Source organism: Ochotona princeps, chromosome 33, assembly GCF_030435755.1.
Source record: "Ochotona princeps isolate mOchPri1 chromosome 33, mOchPri1.hap1, whole genome shotgun sequence".
In the NCBI taxonomy this organism is placed as follows: domain Eukaryota; kingdom Metazoa; phylum Chordata; class Mammalia; order Lagomorpha; family Ochotonidae; genus Ochotona; species Ochotona princeps.
Window position 1 is genome coordinate 6,429,916 of NC_080864.1, and position 17,134 is coordinate 6,447,049.

The 17,134-nt window shown below is 56.6% G+C and overlaps 1 protein-coding gene across 2 annotated transcripts in view; it reads left to right on the top strand.

The window, feature by feature from the left end:
* INSR (insulin receptor) overlaps window positions 1-17,134 on the top strand; it is a 71,023-nt gene that overhangs the window by 51,730 nt on the left and 2,159 nt on the right. Inside the window, exons 9-18 of one of the 2 annotated variants that reach the window (XM_004595727.2) lie at window positions 6-173; window positions 3,765-3,966; window positions 5,620-5,900; window positions 7,055-7,194; window positions 11,042-11,201; window positions 11,573-11,675; window positions 13,564-13,631; window positions 14,895-15,139; window positions 16,108-16,218; window positions 16,312-16,471. In XM_004595727.2, the coding sequence (XP_004595784.2) occupies window positions 6-173; window positions 3,765-3,966; window positions 5,620-5,900; window positions 7,055-7,194; window positions 11,042-11,201; window positions 11,573-11,675; window positions 13,564-13,631; window positions 14,895-15,139; window positions 16,108-16,218; window positions 16,312-16,471 (1,638 nt within the window). The remainder of the gene's footprint in view (window positions 1-5; window positions 174-3,764; window positions 3,967-5,619; window positions 5,901-7,054; window positions 7,195-11,041; window positions 11,202-11,572; window positions 11,676-13,563; window positions 13,632-14,894; window positions 15,140-16,107; window positions 16,219-16,311; window positions 16,472-17,134) is intronic. The other variant, XM_058657773.1, reaches the window with a different exon arrangement.

Sequence of the window (17,134 nt, forward strand, 5' to 3'; positions counted from 1 at the left end):
GGCAGATCCGTCCGTCCCCCTGGACCCGATCTCCGTTTCCAATTCCTCGTCCCAGATCCTACTCAAGTGGAAGCCGCCCTCGGACCCCAACGGCAACATCACGCACTACCTGGTCTACTGGGAACAGCAGGAGGAGGATCAGGAACTGTTCGAGCTGGACTATTGCCTCAAGGGTGAGCGCCCCGTCCCAGGCGGCCCTGCTCCCCTCTGCTGCTGGCTGGGGTGGGGGAGTTAGCGGATGGTGGGGGGCAGGGGACATGGCCAAGGACGAGGTCACAGGTTGGAGGTTACCAATGGGAGGGCTGACTCCCCGTGTCCAACGCCCGCAGGCGGTGCGAGGTTGCGTGTGTAAAGGTTTGTTTTGTTGAAAGAGTTACAGGAGAGAAAGATCTTCCGTGTGCTGGCTCACTCGCCAAATGGCCGCGACAGCAGAGGGCTGAGCCAGGCAGAAGCCAGGAGCCAGGGGTTTCTTTTGGGTTTCCCCGCGTGGCTGTGGGGAACCCCAGGCACTTGGTACATCCTCTGCTACTTTCCCAGGCACATTAGCAGGGAGCTGGATGGGAATGGAGCGGCTGGATTTGCTCGGTGTGGGGTGCTCCTGTCCTGGCGACTGCCTGAGCCCTCTGCACCCCCTTTTTCAGTTTCTTAAGAAGAAAATGGGAAATGTTTGCGGGAACGTGGAATTAAAAGGAGGACGTTTTGTTTGGCGCAAACATTTATTTTTTTAGATCCTTGCAGTTTTTTTTCTTTTTGTAAGATTTTTATTTATTTTTTATTACAAAGTCAGATATACAGAGAGGAGGAGAGACAGAGAGGAAGACCTTCCGTCCGATGATTCACTCCCCAAGTGAGCGCAACGGCCAGTGCTGCGCCGATCCGAAGCCAGGAGCCAGGAGCTTCCTTCAGGTCTCCCACACGGGGTGCAGGATCCCAAGGCTTTGGGCCGTCCTCGACTGCTTTCCCAGGCCACAAGCAAGGAGCCAGGAGCGTGCCAAGCCCTGCAGTTTTTTTTTCCTAATAATACCTTTTCAATGAGCTTTTAAAGATACGTATGCATTGCAACGTGCTTTGCATGACAGTCCACTTAAGCGTTCAGTTCCATTTGGCACGAGTGTCCTGAAGTGCCCTTGTGGATGAAGCTGGGTTTTGCAAACTGCCCCGCCACTGCTGAAGAGCGAGTGACGTTTCTTTCTCTGGTCTTCTGTGGGAATCTTGGCCTTCGATTCATTTTTTTTTTTTCTGCCTGTGACCTCAGGAGGCAGGTGGTGGGGGTGGGGAGAGGACCTCCGATACCACAGCCTGGCCAGAGCCCAGGGCCCCAGGGCTGCTGGTGGGTCAGCCCTTGGCAAGGCCCTAGCGGGGTCTGGGCCAAGTCTCCGGGGGCGGGCAGCAAGTCCCCATGTGCCTCCTTTTTGGGAGAAGTGGTCTGAGGACAGCCGATCCCTGAATGCTGCTGTGATGTTCCTTAAGCTCCAGTGCTATATGTGGGTCTGTGACATCACCCCCGCCTGAGCCCGGGCTTGCAAATGTGATTTATTTTCTTGTGTGCTTTAAATAGTCACAGGGCATGCCCGGCTGCTGGCGGGGCTCCTGGCCCTTGCATCCCAGGCCTGGATCCCAAAGCTTGTCCATGCCTTTTTCATTCGAAATCTGATTCTCGAATTAACCAATGGAACGGGCGCGTGTCTTTCAGATCCATTCAGGAGGAGTAGGAATTCCACAGGGAGCCTCAAAGACAGGAAGTTGATGGGGGTGGGGTGGGGTGGGGGGTGGTGCCAGGGGCCGGGAGCCGGCGGGGGGCTCTTGTTTTGCAAGTTGAGGGAGTTCCAGGAATGCGTGGTGGTGAGGGTTGCCTGGCTGGGCCTATGGGCAGGAGGGCCCTCTTCCACTGGCCCCTGGAAATCTAAGGCAGAGTTCAGTTTGGTGGACTGTTGATTCCAGCGGTTTAAAAGCACATGTACAGAGAGACGTGTCCGCTAGGACCGCGAGTGTTTTTGTAATCGCCTCACCCATGTACGTTTTGTGGTAAATTGCTGTTAAAAAAAAAAAAAACAAATGGACGTGGCATCAAATGCGTCCATGTTCCCTTTTGTTTATTCAAAGGTGTGATTTATTTGCATCGGCTGGGATTGGTCTGAAGGCTGAAGGCAGGAGCCGGGACCTGCGTGGGGGTGTCCCACGTGGGTGGCCGAGGGGTCCAGGTCCTTGGGGCATTGCCAGCTGCACCAGGGGGGCAGGGAGCTGGCTTCAAGTGCGGCTGCCAGCGTTCTACGGTGGGACGCTGGCGTCCCCTGGTGGTGGCTGCACCTGCTTTTAACGTTTGTGGGTCATCTGTGGCTTGAGGCACACTGACCGTGTGCTGTGCTGCGTGACCCTCACGGGCAGTCCTGGCGCCTCTCTGAGCAGCACCCCAGGCCCAGTCCTACTACCTGCTGGTGGCAGGCCGTGGCTGTTGGGGAGTGTCAGGAGTTTCCAAGCAAGCATGGCCCCTTCTCTGGGAATTCTCCAGGTGATGGGGTCAGGACCGCTGTGTGTGTGTGTGTGTGTGTGTTCATCAACGCAGCAAAATGCTTTTAAGGGGGTCCAGCAGCAGGACACCAGTCAGCATTCCCTATCAGAACGCTGGTTCGAGTCCTGGCCGCTCTAATTCCAATTCAGTTCCGCGCTAAGGCTGCTGGGGAGACCCGGATGGAACTCCCGGCTCCTGGCTTCAGCCTGGCCCAAAACCTACCTGTTGTCACTATTTAGGGAGTGAACCAGTCGAGGGGAATATCACTTGCTCTGTTACTCTCTGAAATATTTCCAATAAATTGTACAGGTGGTGGGCAATTTGGCACAAGTGCTTAGTTTTCACCGGGGTAGGAGGCAGCAGGTGTGAGCCCAAGTGGAGCTCCTGGTTCCGGCCTGTACCCAGACCCGGCTATGGCTCTTGGGGTCATTGTGGGAGTGAACCAGTGGAGTTTTTTTTTTTTATCTTCCTATCTCTCTAACCCCCTTCTCTCTTGCCTTTAAGCAAGTGGTTGTTGAAAGAGAGATATTTTCCCCTTGGCTGGCCTGCCTGGCTGGTCTTGGGTTTGTGAATGGATGCTCATTCTTGGCAGGAAAGCCAGGACACCCACGCTCACTGCCCATGCCCGGGTATGAGATGGGCATTTTCTTTGCTCAGCAGCTACTGCCAGATCACAGGCTGGAAGGGGGCTGTGGCGGGGCAGGGGGTACTGTGGACAATGCCCCTGGCATTGAACCCATCCCTTCGGAGATGTGTTTCATGTGGAAGACCAAGTGCCAGGGAACGGAAGACTCCCCTCAGCTGCTGGGTTGCTCCCCAAAAGCTGTCAGCTGCCCGAGTTGGGCCCAGCCAGAGCCAGGAGCTCTATCTGTGGCTCTCCCACGTGGGTGGCAGGGACCCCAATACTTGGGCCACCCTCCACTGCTCTTCCAGGTGTGTTCCGTGGAGCTGGATCAGAAGTAGAGCAGCCGGGACTTGAACCAACGCCCCTATGGGATGCCGGTGCCACAGGTGGCGGCTTCACCCACTGTGCCACAGCACCGACCCCTCTCAGGCCACTTTTGAGAGAGGCTTATCTCTTGCAGGGCAGTTTGAAGTCCGGCTGTGTCCCATGCACGCAGTGCCTCGTGTGTGTGTGTGTGTGTGTGTGTGTGTGTTGGGGGGGGCCTGCTTCGCCCGCCCCTTTGTGTCTGTGTTTGTGTGTCGGGGAGACTCGAACCCCCTGTCCCTTCCTGCTCTCTCTCTCTCTCTCTAGGGCTGAAGCTGCCCTCCCGCACGTGGTTGCCGCAGTTTGAGTCCGAGCACGCGCAGAAACACAACCAGAGTGAGGCGGAGGAGGCGTCGGGCGAGTGCTGCTCCTGCCCCAAGACCGACTCGCAGATCCTGAAGGAGCTGGAGGAGTCGTCCTTCCGCAAGACCTTTGAGGACTACCTGCACAATGTGGTGTTCGTGCCCAGGTCAGGGCTGCTGGCTGCAAGGCGGGGCAGGGCGGGGTGGGGCGGGGCGGGGTGCACAGGGGGGTGGGGCAGGGGCGTGGTAGGCAGGAGTGGAGCAGTACGACCGCCTCCCATGTGCTCTATTGCGGCATCCAGCCATTGCCATCCCTTGCTCTGGAATCCCACCTCCATCCGACCAGTGGGAGTTTGCATTGGCTCAAAGTCAGGGTGTTTTCTCTCTCTGCCTTAACGCATGCCACTTCTCCACCCTTCTGGAATGTTCCATGGTGTCATCCGCTTCAATACAGGAGAAGAGAGGAGGCGGTCTGTCCTTTGTCCCCTTGCTGTGCTCAGAACTTGCAGGAGGAGTGGCGGTGCACTGTCCAGCGCTGCCAAGCAGCGTCGCTGGCTTTGTCCCTCCAGCTGTGACATCCCAAGCCACTTCCAATCCAGGTGCCCCCCCTAGGGTGTGAGCTTTGGCCGGCCTTGGTGCTTCCCCACACCCCTGTCCCTCCCAGGCTTGGCCCTCCTTCCCGAAGGATTTCAGCAGGCAGCTCCGTACAGGGGACAGGTGCAATTCTGCATCCAGTCCCGGGAGCTTGTTCATGTCACCAGCATCGCTTGTCAAGGTGAACAATTGGAATTAACCTCAGGAAACTGTCTTGTCTTGCGGCAAACCACCTGCAGGTTCAGGGCACACCTGTGAGGGTCCCATGGCATTCTTTATAAGAGTAAGGTAAAACTGTTGTGAAAATTCCAGAGAGAACGAGAGAGAGAGAGAGAAGGGGAAGCCAGCTGGAAGTATGGCGATAGCTAACTTGCAAGCATAGAACAAAGCTGCAGTTATTAGAGCAGCATGGAACCGGCGTGGAGACCCACACACAGCTTAGCAGCACCGAGTGGAGAGCCCCGAAATGGGTCCATGGTCACACAGCCCCCAAACGGGTTGATGGCCACACAACCCGGAAATGCGTCCTTAGCCACACAGCCCGGAAACTTACCCACGGCCACACAGCCCAGAAACACACCCACGGCCACATAGCCTGCGCCCAGAAGGCGTGGGCTCTTCCATTAGTGGTGCCTATGAGACCAGATGGGTGTGGGTAAAATGAGCTTGGATCCCTGCTGCTTGCCACACAGAGACCGATCCAGAGCCACCTCTGTGCCCTACGGTGTTCCTTACCTGGCGGATGTGGCCGAGATCCCACGTACAAGTGGATACCCCAGGGGGTGCCCTGAGAGACCAGCTCCTTGGTGAGGGATGCGGAGGACAGGGGAAGGCTCTGGCAGCTGGGCCGACTTGAGGCATCCTCTCCCGTGTGGCCTGAGCTGCCCTTTGGTGGCCATTTGGAATAGACACTGTGATGGGGTCATTTCCCACGTGGGCAGCTTGCTGGCTCACAGGGTGTGTGCGTGAGCCAGGGAGCTGGAGTCCAGGGGCAGAGCCAGGGGGAAGACCCAGACAGTGGTCCAGCCCTGGGGCGGAGACGCCCGCCCCGGGGTGTGTGTGTGTGTGTGTGGGTGGCAGGGGGAGCAGTGGATGACTGGGGTATATGCAGCAACTTCCTGGCTTTTCCGCGGCTGCCTCGAGGGGTGATGGCTCCTGCCTCTTGCGTGCCCCTCCCGTGATGGCGTGACCACACCTGTCCCGCTGTTGTCCCCCACCCCCTGCAGGCCGTCAAGGAAGCGCAGGTCTCTCAGTGATGGGGACAGCAACGTGACAATAGTGGCCGTGCCCACGCTCCCGGAATTCGACAATACCACGTCCACCGGGATGCCCACCACCCCAGAAGTGCTCAGACCCTTCGAGAAGGTTATCAACAAGGAGTCGCTGGTCATCTCCGGCCTGCGCCACTTCACTGGCTACCGCATCGAGCTGCAGGCCTGTAACCAGGACGCGCCGGAGGAGCGCTGCAGCGTGGCCGCTTACGTCAGCGCGCGGACCATGCCGGAAGGTGGGCATTTTTCCTGGGGAAGGGTAGGGGGCCCAGGCCTCCCAGCCCACCCAGCCCAGACTCCACACCATCCGGGCAGGCCTAATATGAATGTGAACAGTTTCTTTTTTGAATATTTATTTATTTTTATTGTCAAGGCAAACTTACAGAGTGAAGGAAAGAAAGATTTTGCGTCTGCTGGCTCACTCCCCAACTGGCCGCAATAGCCGGAGCTGAGCCGATCCAAAGCCAGGAGCCCGAAGCTTCTTGCGGGTCTCCCATGCAGGTGCAGGATCCCAAGGCTATAGACTGTCCTTGACTGCTTTCCCAGGCCACAGGCAGGGAGCCTGGGATGGGAAGTGGGGCAGCCGGGATATGAACCAGCAACCCACATGGGATCCCAGCGCATACAAGGCGAGGATTTAGCCACTAGGCTACCATGCCGCGGCCATGCCTGGCATTTTTATTTGTGACTTTTTGCAGTGTCCCCCCCATAGGTGTGGGGTTGAAATTCTTTTGATCCACATGAAGTTAGCATGAATTCTGGTCCCTGTGAACTTTGGGAAATACTGCTCTAGAGTCAACACCACGTCTCTGAGGATTCCGCACTGAGCCAGTCCAGAAGAGTCGGCTTTTTTTTTTTTTTTTTTTTTTATTGTTGCTGGTGTGTAGACTGAGCAAGCGTAGATTTTGTGGTTGTTATTCCTGTGATACAATGATACAATCCCCTAGGGTTTGTGTTACATCAGGGACACACGCTGCTGAATTTGCAGAAGGCGTGTGGGTGCTTTGTGATGCTATGCCCTTGTACGTGAAACCCCTGCATTTGTGCCATCTGGTGCCAACGGGGGGTCCTGGAACCATCCGTCTCTCCCCCCCCCGTGGACCCCACCCTGCATCCTGGTGGCTAGTTGTACAAACTCACTCGAGAAGGGACATCTGTGGCTCTTCTTGATACTGTCTTACAACTTCTCGCGAGTTTGAAAACAACACCAAACGTATAAGGTCCAGGAACCCAGCCACCCCTGTGGTCCTTATTCTATGAGGTGCCCGCTTCGTAGATGGAGAGACTTGCGGCTCTGGGAGTGACGTCACGGGCATGGTTTCTCGACTGGGGGTGGCAGGGGTGGGTTTCCTTCTCGCCTCACATCTCCCTTGCTCCCCCCGCACTCCAGCCAAGGCTGATGACATCGTTGGTCCCGTAACCCATGAGATCTTTGAGAACAATGTGGTTCACCTGACGTGGCGAGAGCCCAAGGAACCCAACGGGCTGATCGTGCTGTATGAAGTGAGCTATCGGCGCTACGGTGACGAGGTAGGGGTCTCCGGGTTTGTGCACTGGCCCTAGGGGTCCTGGGGGGCGCTCGGGGGGGTCGGGGGAGCCCCTTCCCTCCTTAGGGCTGGAAGTCTTGGGTACAACTTTGTAGGGAGATGACTCAGACATCAAATAGACTTTTCTTTCTGAATTTCTCATTGTACGTGTTGGCTCTGTTTTCCACACTGGGTGATGCGGGCTCGTACCTGCGTCCCTCCTGGTGTGACAAGGAACTCGCCTCACTTTAGGGACAGAGAAGGTCTCACTTGAGACCCGCATACGTGACTTGAAACAATTGTGTGTGTCTTTTTCCTAAATGTAGTTGCTGTATGATTTTTTGGTATTTACTGATGGGGTGCGGAATTGTAACTCCACAGCGACATCTAGCGTGGTGGCAGTGTAGTTAGCAATTGTGTGTCCTCTATTTGGATGCTGCTCTGTGTCGGGGTCCCTGGACGTTGCTCTTGAGGGGTTTTGAGGTGGTGAATGGACCGCTTAGCCTGCAGTGACCTGCTGTGCTGTAGGCCTGGAGCCAGGAACTGGTGCTTGGCACAGTGGTTAGGCTCCACCCTCTATCGAGTGCCAACTCCACTCCTGATTCCAGCTTCCCGCTCTGCACACCCCAAGAGACAATGGGACTACTGCATATAGTAGGGTCTCAGCTGCCGACATCCAAAGCCTGGATGGAACTCTTGGCTAGGGGTGGCAGGGGTGGGCTGTCCTCCTTGCCTCACGTCTGCACCCCCCTGCCCCTGGCTCCTGGCCTAGCCTGAGCTGGCCCCAGCAGTCGCGACATGTGGGGAGCGAAGCAGCAGTTGCAAGATCTTTGCCTCTTTCTGCCTTTCCAAGCTTTCCACAGCTCCAGCTGTGTTTTGGAAGCCTTTGTCTACTCTTATCCTGTCCTCCCTTGAAAGAGGCCCAAACACCGGGGGCCATCTTCTGCTGCTTTCCCTGGTACGTTAGCAGGGAGCGGGATCGGAAGTGGAGCAGCCGGGACTCGAACTGATGCCCCTATAGGATGCTGGTGCTGCAGCTGGAGGCTTCACTGAGATGCCAGCTCTGAGACAGAGATCTACCTGCTGGCGTACGCCCCCAAACCTGCAGCAGGATACAGCCAGGGGCTCCATCCAGGTTTCCCGTGTGGGTGGTAGGGATCCAGGCACCTGTTGCTAACCAGGGTGTGCATTAGCAGGGGCTTGGATTAGACACAGAGCTGGAAGCGGAGCCGAGGCGCTGTGCCATGGGGTGTCCCCCGTGGGGGTCTGTGCTGGCGTGCTGTGTGTCCCATGCTCACCCTTAGAGCTCTGGGTGCCATGGGGTGTCGGGTGGTCACACCCCTTTCCCTCAGTATCTCTTGATTATTGGGTCTTCTTCTTTGTTTTCTTTAACTTGTATTTTATTTGAAAGGCAGACTTAGAGAAAGAGATAGGGAGAGACAGAGATCTCTCATTCTCTGCTTTATTCCTCACCTGGCTGCAACAGCCGGGGCTGGCTGGGCCAGGCACAGCCAGGAGCCAGGAGCTCCCTCTGGGTCTCCCACATGGGTGTAGGGGTCCAAGCATTTGGGCCGTCACCTGTTGCCTTGCAGATGCCTTAGCTGGGGGAGCTGGGATGGAAGTGGAGCAGCTGGGACTCGGCCGTGTGGGATGTTGGTGTCACAGGCAGTGACTGAACCCGCCCGGTGTCGCGGCACCAGCCCCTGCACCTTATGCAAATGGCCTCTTGGACCTTGGTCAGGTGTCAGTTCTTGTGTGTGAGTGTCTTGGTGTTAGCAGGGTACATTTGTGGGCAGGTTCTGGAACTTTCCGTGCTGTCCCTTTCCTCGAGGTGTGGGGCCCATGCCAGGGTGAGTGAGTGTGTTTGCCCTTGGACCTGGCGTGCAGCCAGCCGCCTCTGGTCTCCCTGCTATGTGACTCGGGCCGCCACTGCCGCGGAGGGTGGCGAGGACTTTGGCCGCTCCCAGCCCAGCCCTATTTTGTATTCCTGCTCTGCTAGTCATGTGAGAATCAGGGGAGAGTTTTTGCATTTCACGCTGTTCCTCCCCTCTTTCCCTCCCCACCCATCTTTTAGCATGTTCCAGCCCGGCTCCCTGCAGGCAGCCTGGAACCTTGGAGACGGTGTCCCCAGGCTTGACCCAGACTTGCAGGTTCTGGGGGGGGAGAGCCCTGGTCTCCCCTGAGCAGTTCTAGGTTCATCTCAGATCACCTGCTGGCCATGGGGCGGGCCGTGCGGTCCCCCTATCGTGAACAATAGAAGCCCGGAAGCAAAGAACCTTTGCTGTTTGTCTACAAAGTTTGGACCCATGTGTGGACTGGATCCATTTCTTAAAAAAAAAAAAGATTTGTTTATTTGAAAGGCAGAGTTTCAGAAAAGAGAGAGAGAGCTTCTATCCTCTGGTTCACTGCTCCCAGTGGTCATGGGGCCCCAGGGTTGGGCCAGGTTGGATCTAGCATCCTGGAGTTCCATCTTGGTCTCCCTCAGGGGTGGAAGGGGGCGAGGTACGGAACACAACCTTTGCTGCTTTCTTGGGCGCCTTAGCAGGTGGCAGGTGGATCGCTGGACTTGGCAGGTGGCAGGTGAACTTGCCGTACCCAGTGCTGGCCACCTCTCTCTCTTTGTTTTTGAAGACATACAGAAGGAGGGAGGGGGAGAGAGAGAGATTGATTCTGTCCACTTCTTGACTTTGCAAATGCTGGCCACAAGGCCCAGCTGGCAGCTGAAGCTGGGAGTTCGAAACTCTATCAGCATCTTCCACTTGGGCAGGTGGGATCCCATATCCTGAGCTGTTGTCGCTGACGGCCATCCGGGGCACACATCAGGGGAAGGCTGGAGGCAGCAGCTACAGCCAGGACTCCATGCCGGAGCACAGCGCGCAGTGTGAACTGCCAGGCCGACTCTCAACGTTGCTGGGATGTGGCTAGAATAGCCCGTGGTCGTGGGTGACCTCTAGGAGACCTTGTCATTCCAGATGAGTTTTGAAGGGCTGGCCTGGCACTCCTCAACTCCGGGCTCAGCTCTCGGACTCGCTGTATAGCCTTGTGAGTCGGGTTAACCAGCAATCCACTCCCCACTGGTCCCCTAGCTCTTTGCTATCTGTTGCCTCCCAGCCCCCGAGCTGCTGTTTGTGCAGTGGGAGGGTTGGGAATAAATAGCCAGAAGATGCGGAGATCACCACCAGAGGGTGCCATTGGCTCTCAAGTGATCTCTAGTGATGCTGACCACAGGATGGACGAGACAGATGGGCTTCAGGACGGGTCCAAGGGTAGGCTTAGGTAGAGGGGAATAGTTGGTGTGGGGTTGGCCAGGGGGCAGGCAGTCGCGGGGCAGGGATGCGTGTCCAGCTGACCCCCAGCGCAGGGGGTGACTGCAGTGCATAATACATGATCTCTTTTGGGAGAGACTGAAAGAGAGGCATTCAGAGGTGGGGTTCAGTGGGGTTTCGGGGAGCAGGAGCTGCCGATCACACACGGAGCACGTGGACTGAGCGATCCCTTGACAGTTACTAGATTCGTGTAGTTCTCCTAGGCCAGTGAACACGCTGAGAACCAGCCAGCGAGCAGAGAGGGATGGATTTTGGGTGTTGTTGCCGGAGGGAAGGGGTCAAGTGTTTTGTAAATGACTGATTGATTTGGAAGGCAGAGTGACGCACACAGAGAGAGTGTGTTGTTTGAGCTGGGAACGCCCAAGTTTGCACGGGTCTCCCGGGTGGATGGTGGGGTCCAGTTGCTGCCGCTTCCTGGGGGTGTGTGCGGAATCTCGTGTGGGGACTGGTGGCCATTGAGGGGCCCTCTGTGGGGGCTCCGGCACCCGGGTGATCTTCTCCCTCTCTGCCCTCCCTCCCCTCCAGGAGCTACACCTCTGCGTCTCCCGCAAGCATTTCGCTCAGGAGCGGGGCTGCCGGCTGCGGGGTCTGTCCCCGGGGAACTATAGTGTACGGGTGCGGGCCACCTCCCTGGCGGGCAACGGCTCGTGGACCGAAGCCACCTACTTCTATGTGGCCGACTACCGTGAGTTACCCATGCTTGATGCTTGTGTGTGTGTGTGTGTGTGTGTGTGTGTGTGTGTGTGTGTTGGGGCAGCCAGATGGAGTAGGATGCTGGGAACCTAGAGGGGCAGGACCAGCAGAGCGTTCCCATATACTGGGTTACTCCCCAAGTACCCAGGCAGCTGGAGCTGAGGCAGGCCGGAGCCAGGAGCTGGGGGCTCTGTCTAGGGCTCCCACGTGGGGAAGCCCATCATCTGTCATTTCCCAGGTGCGCATGCGCAGGGAGCTGGAGTCAGGCTCGAACCCAGGCCCTCTGGCGTGGGCGTGATTTTTTTTTTTTTTTTTCTGATGTGAACCTGTTCTGATATGTTCCGCTTTCTTATTTCCTTTCAGTAGATGTCCCAACGAATATTGCAAAGATTATCATCGGCCCCCTCATCTTTGTCTTTCTCTTCAGTGTCGTGATTGGAAGTATTTACCTGTTCCTGAGGAAAAGGTGAGCGTGGCTGTGAGATCCGGCGGGTGAGCTCTCTGTGGCTGGCTCTTGTGGGGTCGGGGGCAGGGGCGGGGGCGGGCACCAGCTGTACTGAGATGTGGGAACAGCCTGGTCTGCGACGCGTTTCTCGCGCCTGGGGCCTCGCGACCAGACGAATGCAGTGGTCTTGGCCTTAGAATCTGCCAAGCTAGCAGTGTGGAAGGTCTACTGGGATACTTCTGTATGATTCAGGGGCCGTACAACATTACTCTGCCACAAGTAGTTCAAAATTTTGAGTCCCTCTGTGGCTCCCAGATGGTACCATTTCTTGAGCAGCCGTGACCCTGTCACTCCATCTGTAGTCAGTGGACCCTCACGGAACCCCTCCTCCTCTCCCTGCGGTGGGGGGTGTGTGTGTGTGTGTGTGTTTTAAAGATTTATTTATCTTGATTGAAAAGGCAGATTGACAAGAGACAGAAAGATCTTCTGTCTGATGATTCACTCCCCAAGTAACCGCAGCGGCCGGAGCTGAACCGATGTGAAGCCAGGAGCCAGGAGCTTCTTCCGGGTCTCCCATGCGGGTGCAGGATCCCAAGGCTTTGGGCCGTCCTCGACTGCTTTTTCAGGCCTCACAGGCAGGGAGCTGGATGGGAAGTGGAGCAGTCGGGATTAGAACCGGTGCCCGTGTGGGATCCCGGCGCGTTCAAGGCGAGGGCTTTAGCCGTTAGGTTACCATGCTGGGCCCAGTTCCTGGGGTTTTTTTGTCCAAACCTCTGCATCCATAGGAAACTAAGGCTTACAAATGATAGACGAACACAGGGCTGACACGAAAGTTGATTGATACTTTGTTTAAAAGCAAAATGAAGCTGGCCTGTCCCGCAAGGACACAGAGTAGCAGGTGCATACTGGAAGATCAGAGGTTGTGGGTGATAGCGGCTGGCTGCCGGTCCAAGGCCTTGACTTTGGTCTGCACTGTTTCCCGCCACTTCCTCAAGCAGGGGAATCCTAAGGAGTAACCACTGGAACCTGGGGGAAATTCTACTGAACACGGACTAGGAACATGCCCGGCTGTGGCGCGGTAGCTGATTGACGGAAATTGTGTCCGCAGGGGACGTGTGTCCAGACCACCCCCTCCCCGCCCTAGTGCGTACCCGAAATCACGCATGGCGTCCAGCCCTAGGGGTCCTGTGTTTGCCTCTTAGGAAACTTTTACAAATTCTAATGATCAAGAGAGACCTGGCTTGTCAGTAGTTCACCCGCCCTAGTTGGGGCCAAAAGCCGGAAGCTAGGAACTTAGTCCGAGGTTCCCAGGTGAATGGTACTTGAGCCACCATCCCTGCAGCCTGCTGGAATGTGGATTGGCAAGAAGGCTGGAGTCCGGAGTGAGAAGCGGGTAGGCATATGTGTAGGTGCCCCGACAGGGGACATGAGCATGTTGGCTGCTGGGCCATGCACCTGCTGTCTCCCCACTGTGATGAAGTCTCACACGGAACTTGGACACAATAAAAACTGAGTGATAACCATTAAGGAAAAAAGAGAAAAGTGACTATAAAGTCACAGGAGCCAGGAGCTTCTTCCAGGTCTCCCACGCGAGTGCAGGGGCCCAAGGCTGTGGGCCGTCCTCGACTGCTTTCCCAGGCTACAAACAGGGAGCTGGATGAGAAGTGGGGCCGCTGGGATTAGAACCGGCGTCCATATGGGATCCTGGAGTGAAGCCACCCCAGGTGCATGGGCTCAGGAGCCTTCACTCACAGCCTCAGGGACCCCGATCCCGCCACACACCTGTGGGATGCTGAGGGTGGCCGCGTGCCCTGGACGGCAGGCAGGTTCACCCGCCTCCTCCCCGTGGACTTCCCTCTGCAGAACTGTGGGAATTTCAAGCTGCCCGCCCCCGCTCTTTCTCTTCCAGGCATCCAGACGGGCCCATGGGGCCGTTGTACGCCTCTTCAAACCCCGAGTACCTCAGTGCCAGCGATGGTGAGGCCCCTTCCCGGTCTAGGGGCGTGGGGGTGGCGGGAACCTTAGTGGAAGGCTTGCAAATAGAGTGCAAAGATACCCTGAAAAGCAGGAGTGTGTTTTGGTGCAAAACAAATTGAAATCCGTGTAGAGTTTTTTTTTTTTTAAAAGATTTTATTATTATTGGAAAGCCGGATATACAGAGAGGAGGAGAGACAGAGAGGAAGATCTTCCATCCGATGTTTCACTCCCCAAGTGAGCCGCCACGGGCCGGTACGCGCCGATCCGATGCCGAGACCAGGAACCTCTTCCGGGTCTCCCACGCGGGTGCAGGGTCCCAAGGTTTTGGGCCATCCTCCACTGCTTCCCCAGGCCACAAGCAGGGAGCTGGATGGGAAGTGGAGCAGTCGGGATTAGAACCGGCGCCCCTATGGGATCCCGGGGCTTTCAAGGCGAGGACTTTAGCCGCTAGGCCACGCCGCCGGGCCCCGTGTAGAGTTTTTTTTTTTTAAGTGATATGCATTTTCCATGCATTATACAAATTGTAGTCCCTCTTCTTTTAAAATTTTGGTTATCAGGTTAAGCCTGTAACTCTCAACCCGGTTCTTCTCCACCCACTTTTTGAAACACCTGCAGATGGACTCATGGGCTCTCGGGTTGGCTGTGCAGGCTGAACTTAGCCAGGTGGTTCTTCTGCTATACCCTTGGCTCATGCTGAGTGGTCAGAGGGCCTCATGGGGGTGTCTGGGGGTCCGTAGGCTGCCGTGAGCCCGGTCTAGGGGTGGTGACTGAACCCCACTCCTCCCTGTAGTCTCCCAGGCCCTGACAGGTGAGCCTGGCCTTCATGCTTTGCTGTACTTGAGGTTTCCTTAGCATCAAGGGGACAGAAGGCTCCCTGGTCCAGAATGCAATCCTTTGCTTGGCACATGCTTGCTGATTTCCGTCCACTGCAGCTGGACCACGAGGTCATGCCCAGGCCCCTGGGACGGTAGAGATACACGCTGTAACCCCTTCCTGGACATGCCACCAAGCCTTGCGACCACATTTTGGTCAACCAGTTGTAACCTGTCTGCTTGGCACCTTGTGTTGGTCTAGAGCCATGGGAGGGAAGGGGCGTCATGTGGTGGGCGGGGATCAGAAAGGAGACATCAGCCCCTCCCCAGACCACTTTGTGGGGACTCCAAGAGAGGGCTGTGGGTGTGTGCTGGTGGCCAGGGACCCCCTCATGCCCCCCGCCCCCCCGAGGGATTGGCCAGAAATGCTGTGTAGATAAGTGAGGAGTAGTGTTTCCGTGTTCTGTGTACGTCCCGGATGAGTGGGAGGTGCCGCGAGAGAAGATCACCCTCCTGCGGGAGCTGGGCCAGGGCTCCTTTGGCATGGTGTACGAAGGCAACGCCAAGGACATCATCAAGGGCGAGGCAGAGACTCGCGTGGCCGTGAAGACCGTCAACGAGGCAGCCAGCCTGCGGGAGCGCATCGAGTTCCTCAATGAGGCCTCTGTCATGAAGGGTTTCACCTGTCACCACGTGGTGAGTGCCGTGGATGCTGCTCGTCCTGGCCGTTCCCTCATGCAACCTCCTCCTGCCACTCTGGGCCACTCTGTGTCCACTGGGTACAGGCCCGTGCCCATCCCTCACCCGGTGAGCCTAAAGATGTAGGGGAGAGAGAGAGAGAGAGGGATTGCTCTTGTCTTCATCCCATTCTCTCCCAGCATGCCTGTCAATTTCCAGAACCTTCCATCGCTTTCTAGAATCTTCTGTCATTTTCTGGAATCTTTCGTGACTTGCTGGAACCTTTCCTCCCTTTGCAGAATCTTCCACCTCTTCCTGGTGCATTTGCAATTCCTGAGCCACACACAAGTCCATTACACTTCATCTGCCCTCATCCCTGCCCCCCCAGCCACCCAAATCTAGTACCAACTTTTCCTATCTTTCTGGAATCTTCCATCAGTTTCCACAATCTCCCAGGACTACACAAGGCGTTAGCTGTGCCCCCCCACTTCCCCACACCCTCATTCCTTTCCCCTGAACCTGGCACAGATGACTCCCACCTTTCTCTCCACGTGGTGGTCTCTTGGTTTGTCTTTGGGTCTCATCTGTTTGCCGTGGGCACGGACAGGGCACCCCAAGCCTCTGAGCCGTGTTGATGTCTGCCACAGGAAGCTTCAAATGTGGCGGGCAGGGAGACAGGTGCCGAATCCATTGCATTAGTTATATTCGGAGCTGTGCAGAAAAGAACAGAGAAGAAGCCAGGAGGGGGTGTTTTGGGCCCATGACCTGCTGGCTGTGAGTTGGGTGGATGTGGGCTGAGGGCTGCAAAGCCCACAGGTAGGAGCAGGTGTTGAGGGTGTGAGATCTGTCTTGGGGATGCACTGGATACGATCTAGAGCTACCCACACTGCCCACAGGTCCAGGGGGACCCTATATATATGGCAGGGACATGAGATAGCATTCCCCAAATCATGCCTGGACTCTCAACTCGCCCTCGTGTCCTGCAGGTGCGCCTCCTGGGTGTGGTATCCAAGGGCCAGCCCACGCTGGTGATAATGGAGCTGATGACCCATGGAGACCTCAAAAGTTATCTCCGTTCCCTGCGACCCGAGGCTGAGGTGAGGTTGCTGCCCTGTCCCGGGTCTCCTTGGGGCCCGCTCCTGGACACGGCTTCCAGGGTCTCTGAGCATCACCCCTTCTTTTGACGATAGAACAACCCCGGCCGCCCTCCCCCGACCCTGCAAGAGATGATTCAGATGTCGGCCGAGATTGCGGACGGCATGGCCTACCTCAATGCCAAGAAGTTTGTGCACCGTGACCTGGCGGCTCGGAACTGCATGGTGGCCCACGACTTCACTGTCAAGATCGGAGGTTGGTCCTTGGGTCTTGCTTGCTGCTCAGGCAAGACTCCCGGGAGTTTTGCGGGGAGAGTGTCTCAGAGGGACTTGTTGACTATGAAAGGGGCCGGGATTTGGCCCTCCAACAGCAGTAACTTTTAAAAAATAAATGTATTTATTGGAAAGTCACATTTACAGAGAGAAGGAGAGACAGGGAGAAAGAGCCTCTATCCACTGGTTCACTCCCCAAGTGACTGTAATGGCCGGAGCTGAGCTAATCTGAGGCCAGGAGCTTCTTCCGGGTCTTCCATGCGAGTACAGGGGCCCAAGGCTTTGGACTGCCCTCCACTGCTTTCCCAGGCCACAGGCAGGGAGTTGGATGGGAAGTGAAGTAGCCGGGACTCGAACTGGTGCCCATATGGGATCCCAGCGCATGTAAGGTGAAGACTTTAACCACTAGGCTACCATGCTGGGCCCCAGGGCATCTTCTAACCACAACCTCCCCTGCCGTGGTCTTGATCTGTCCTCCCTGGAGGGGCCTGAGTGGCTGTTTCTGTTTAAAATGTGACTCCAGTCTGGCTGGCACACCAGGCCAGATTGAAGTGTTGCCCTGGACGCCTGAGCCTCGTGGCTGCCACATTGTTGTTCAGTGTGCAGGAAGGTCCTTGGCCAGCCCTCCAGGCAGACCTCTAGGGTT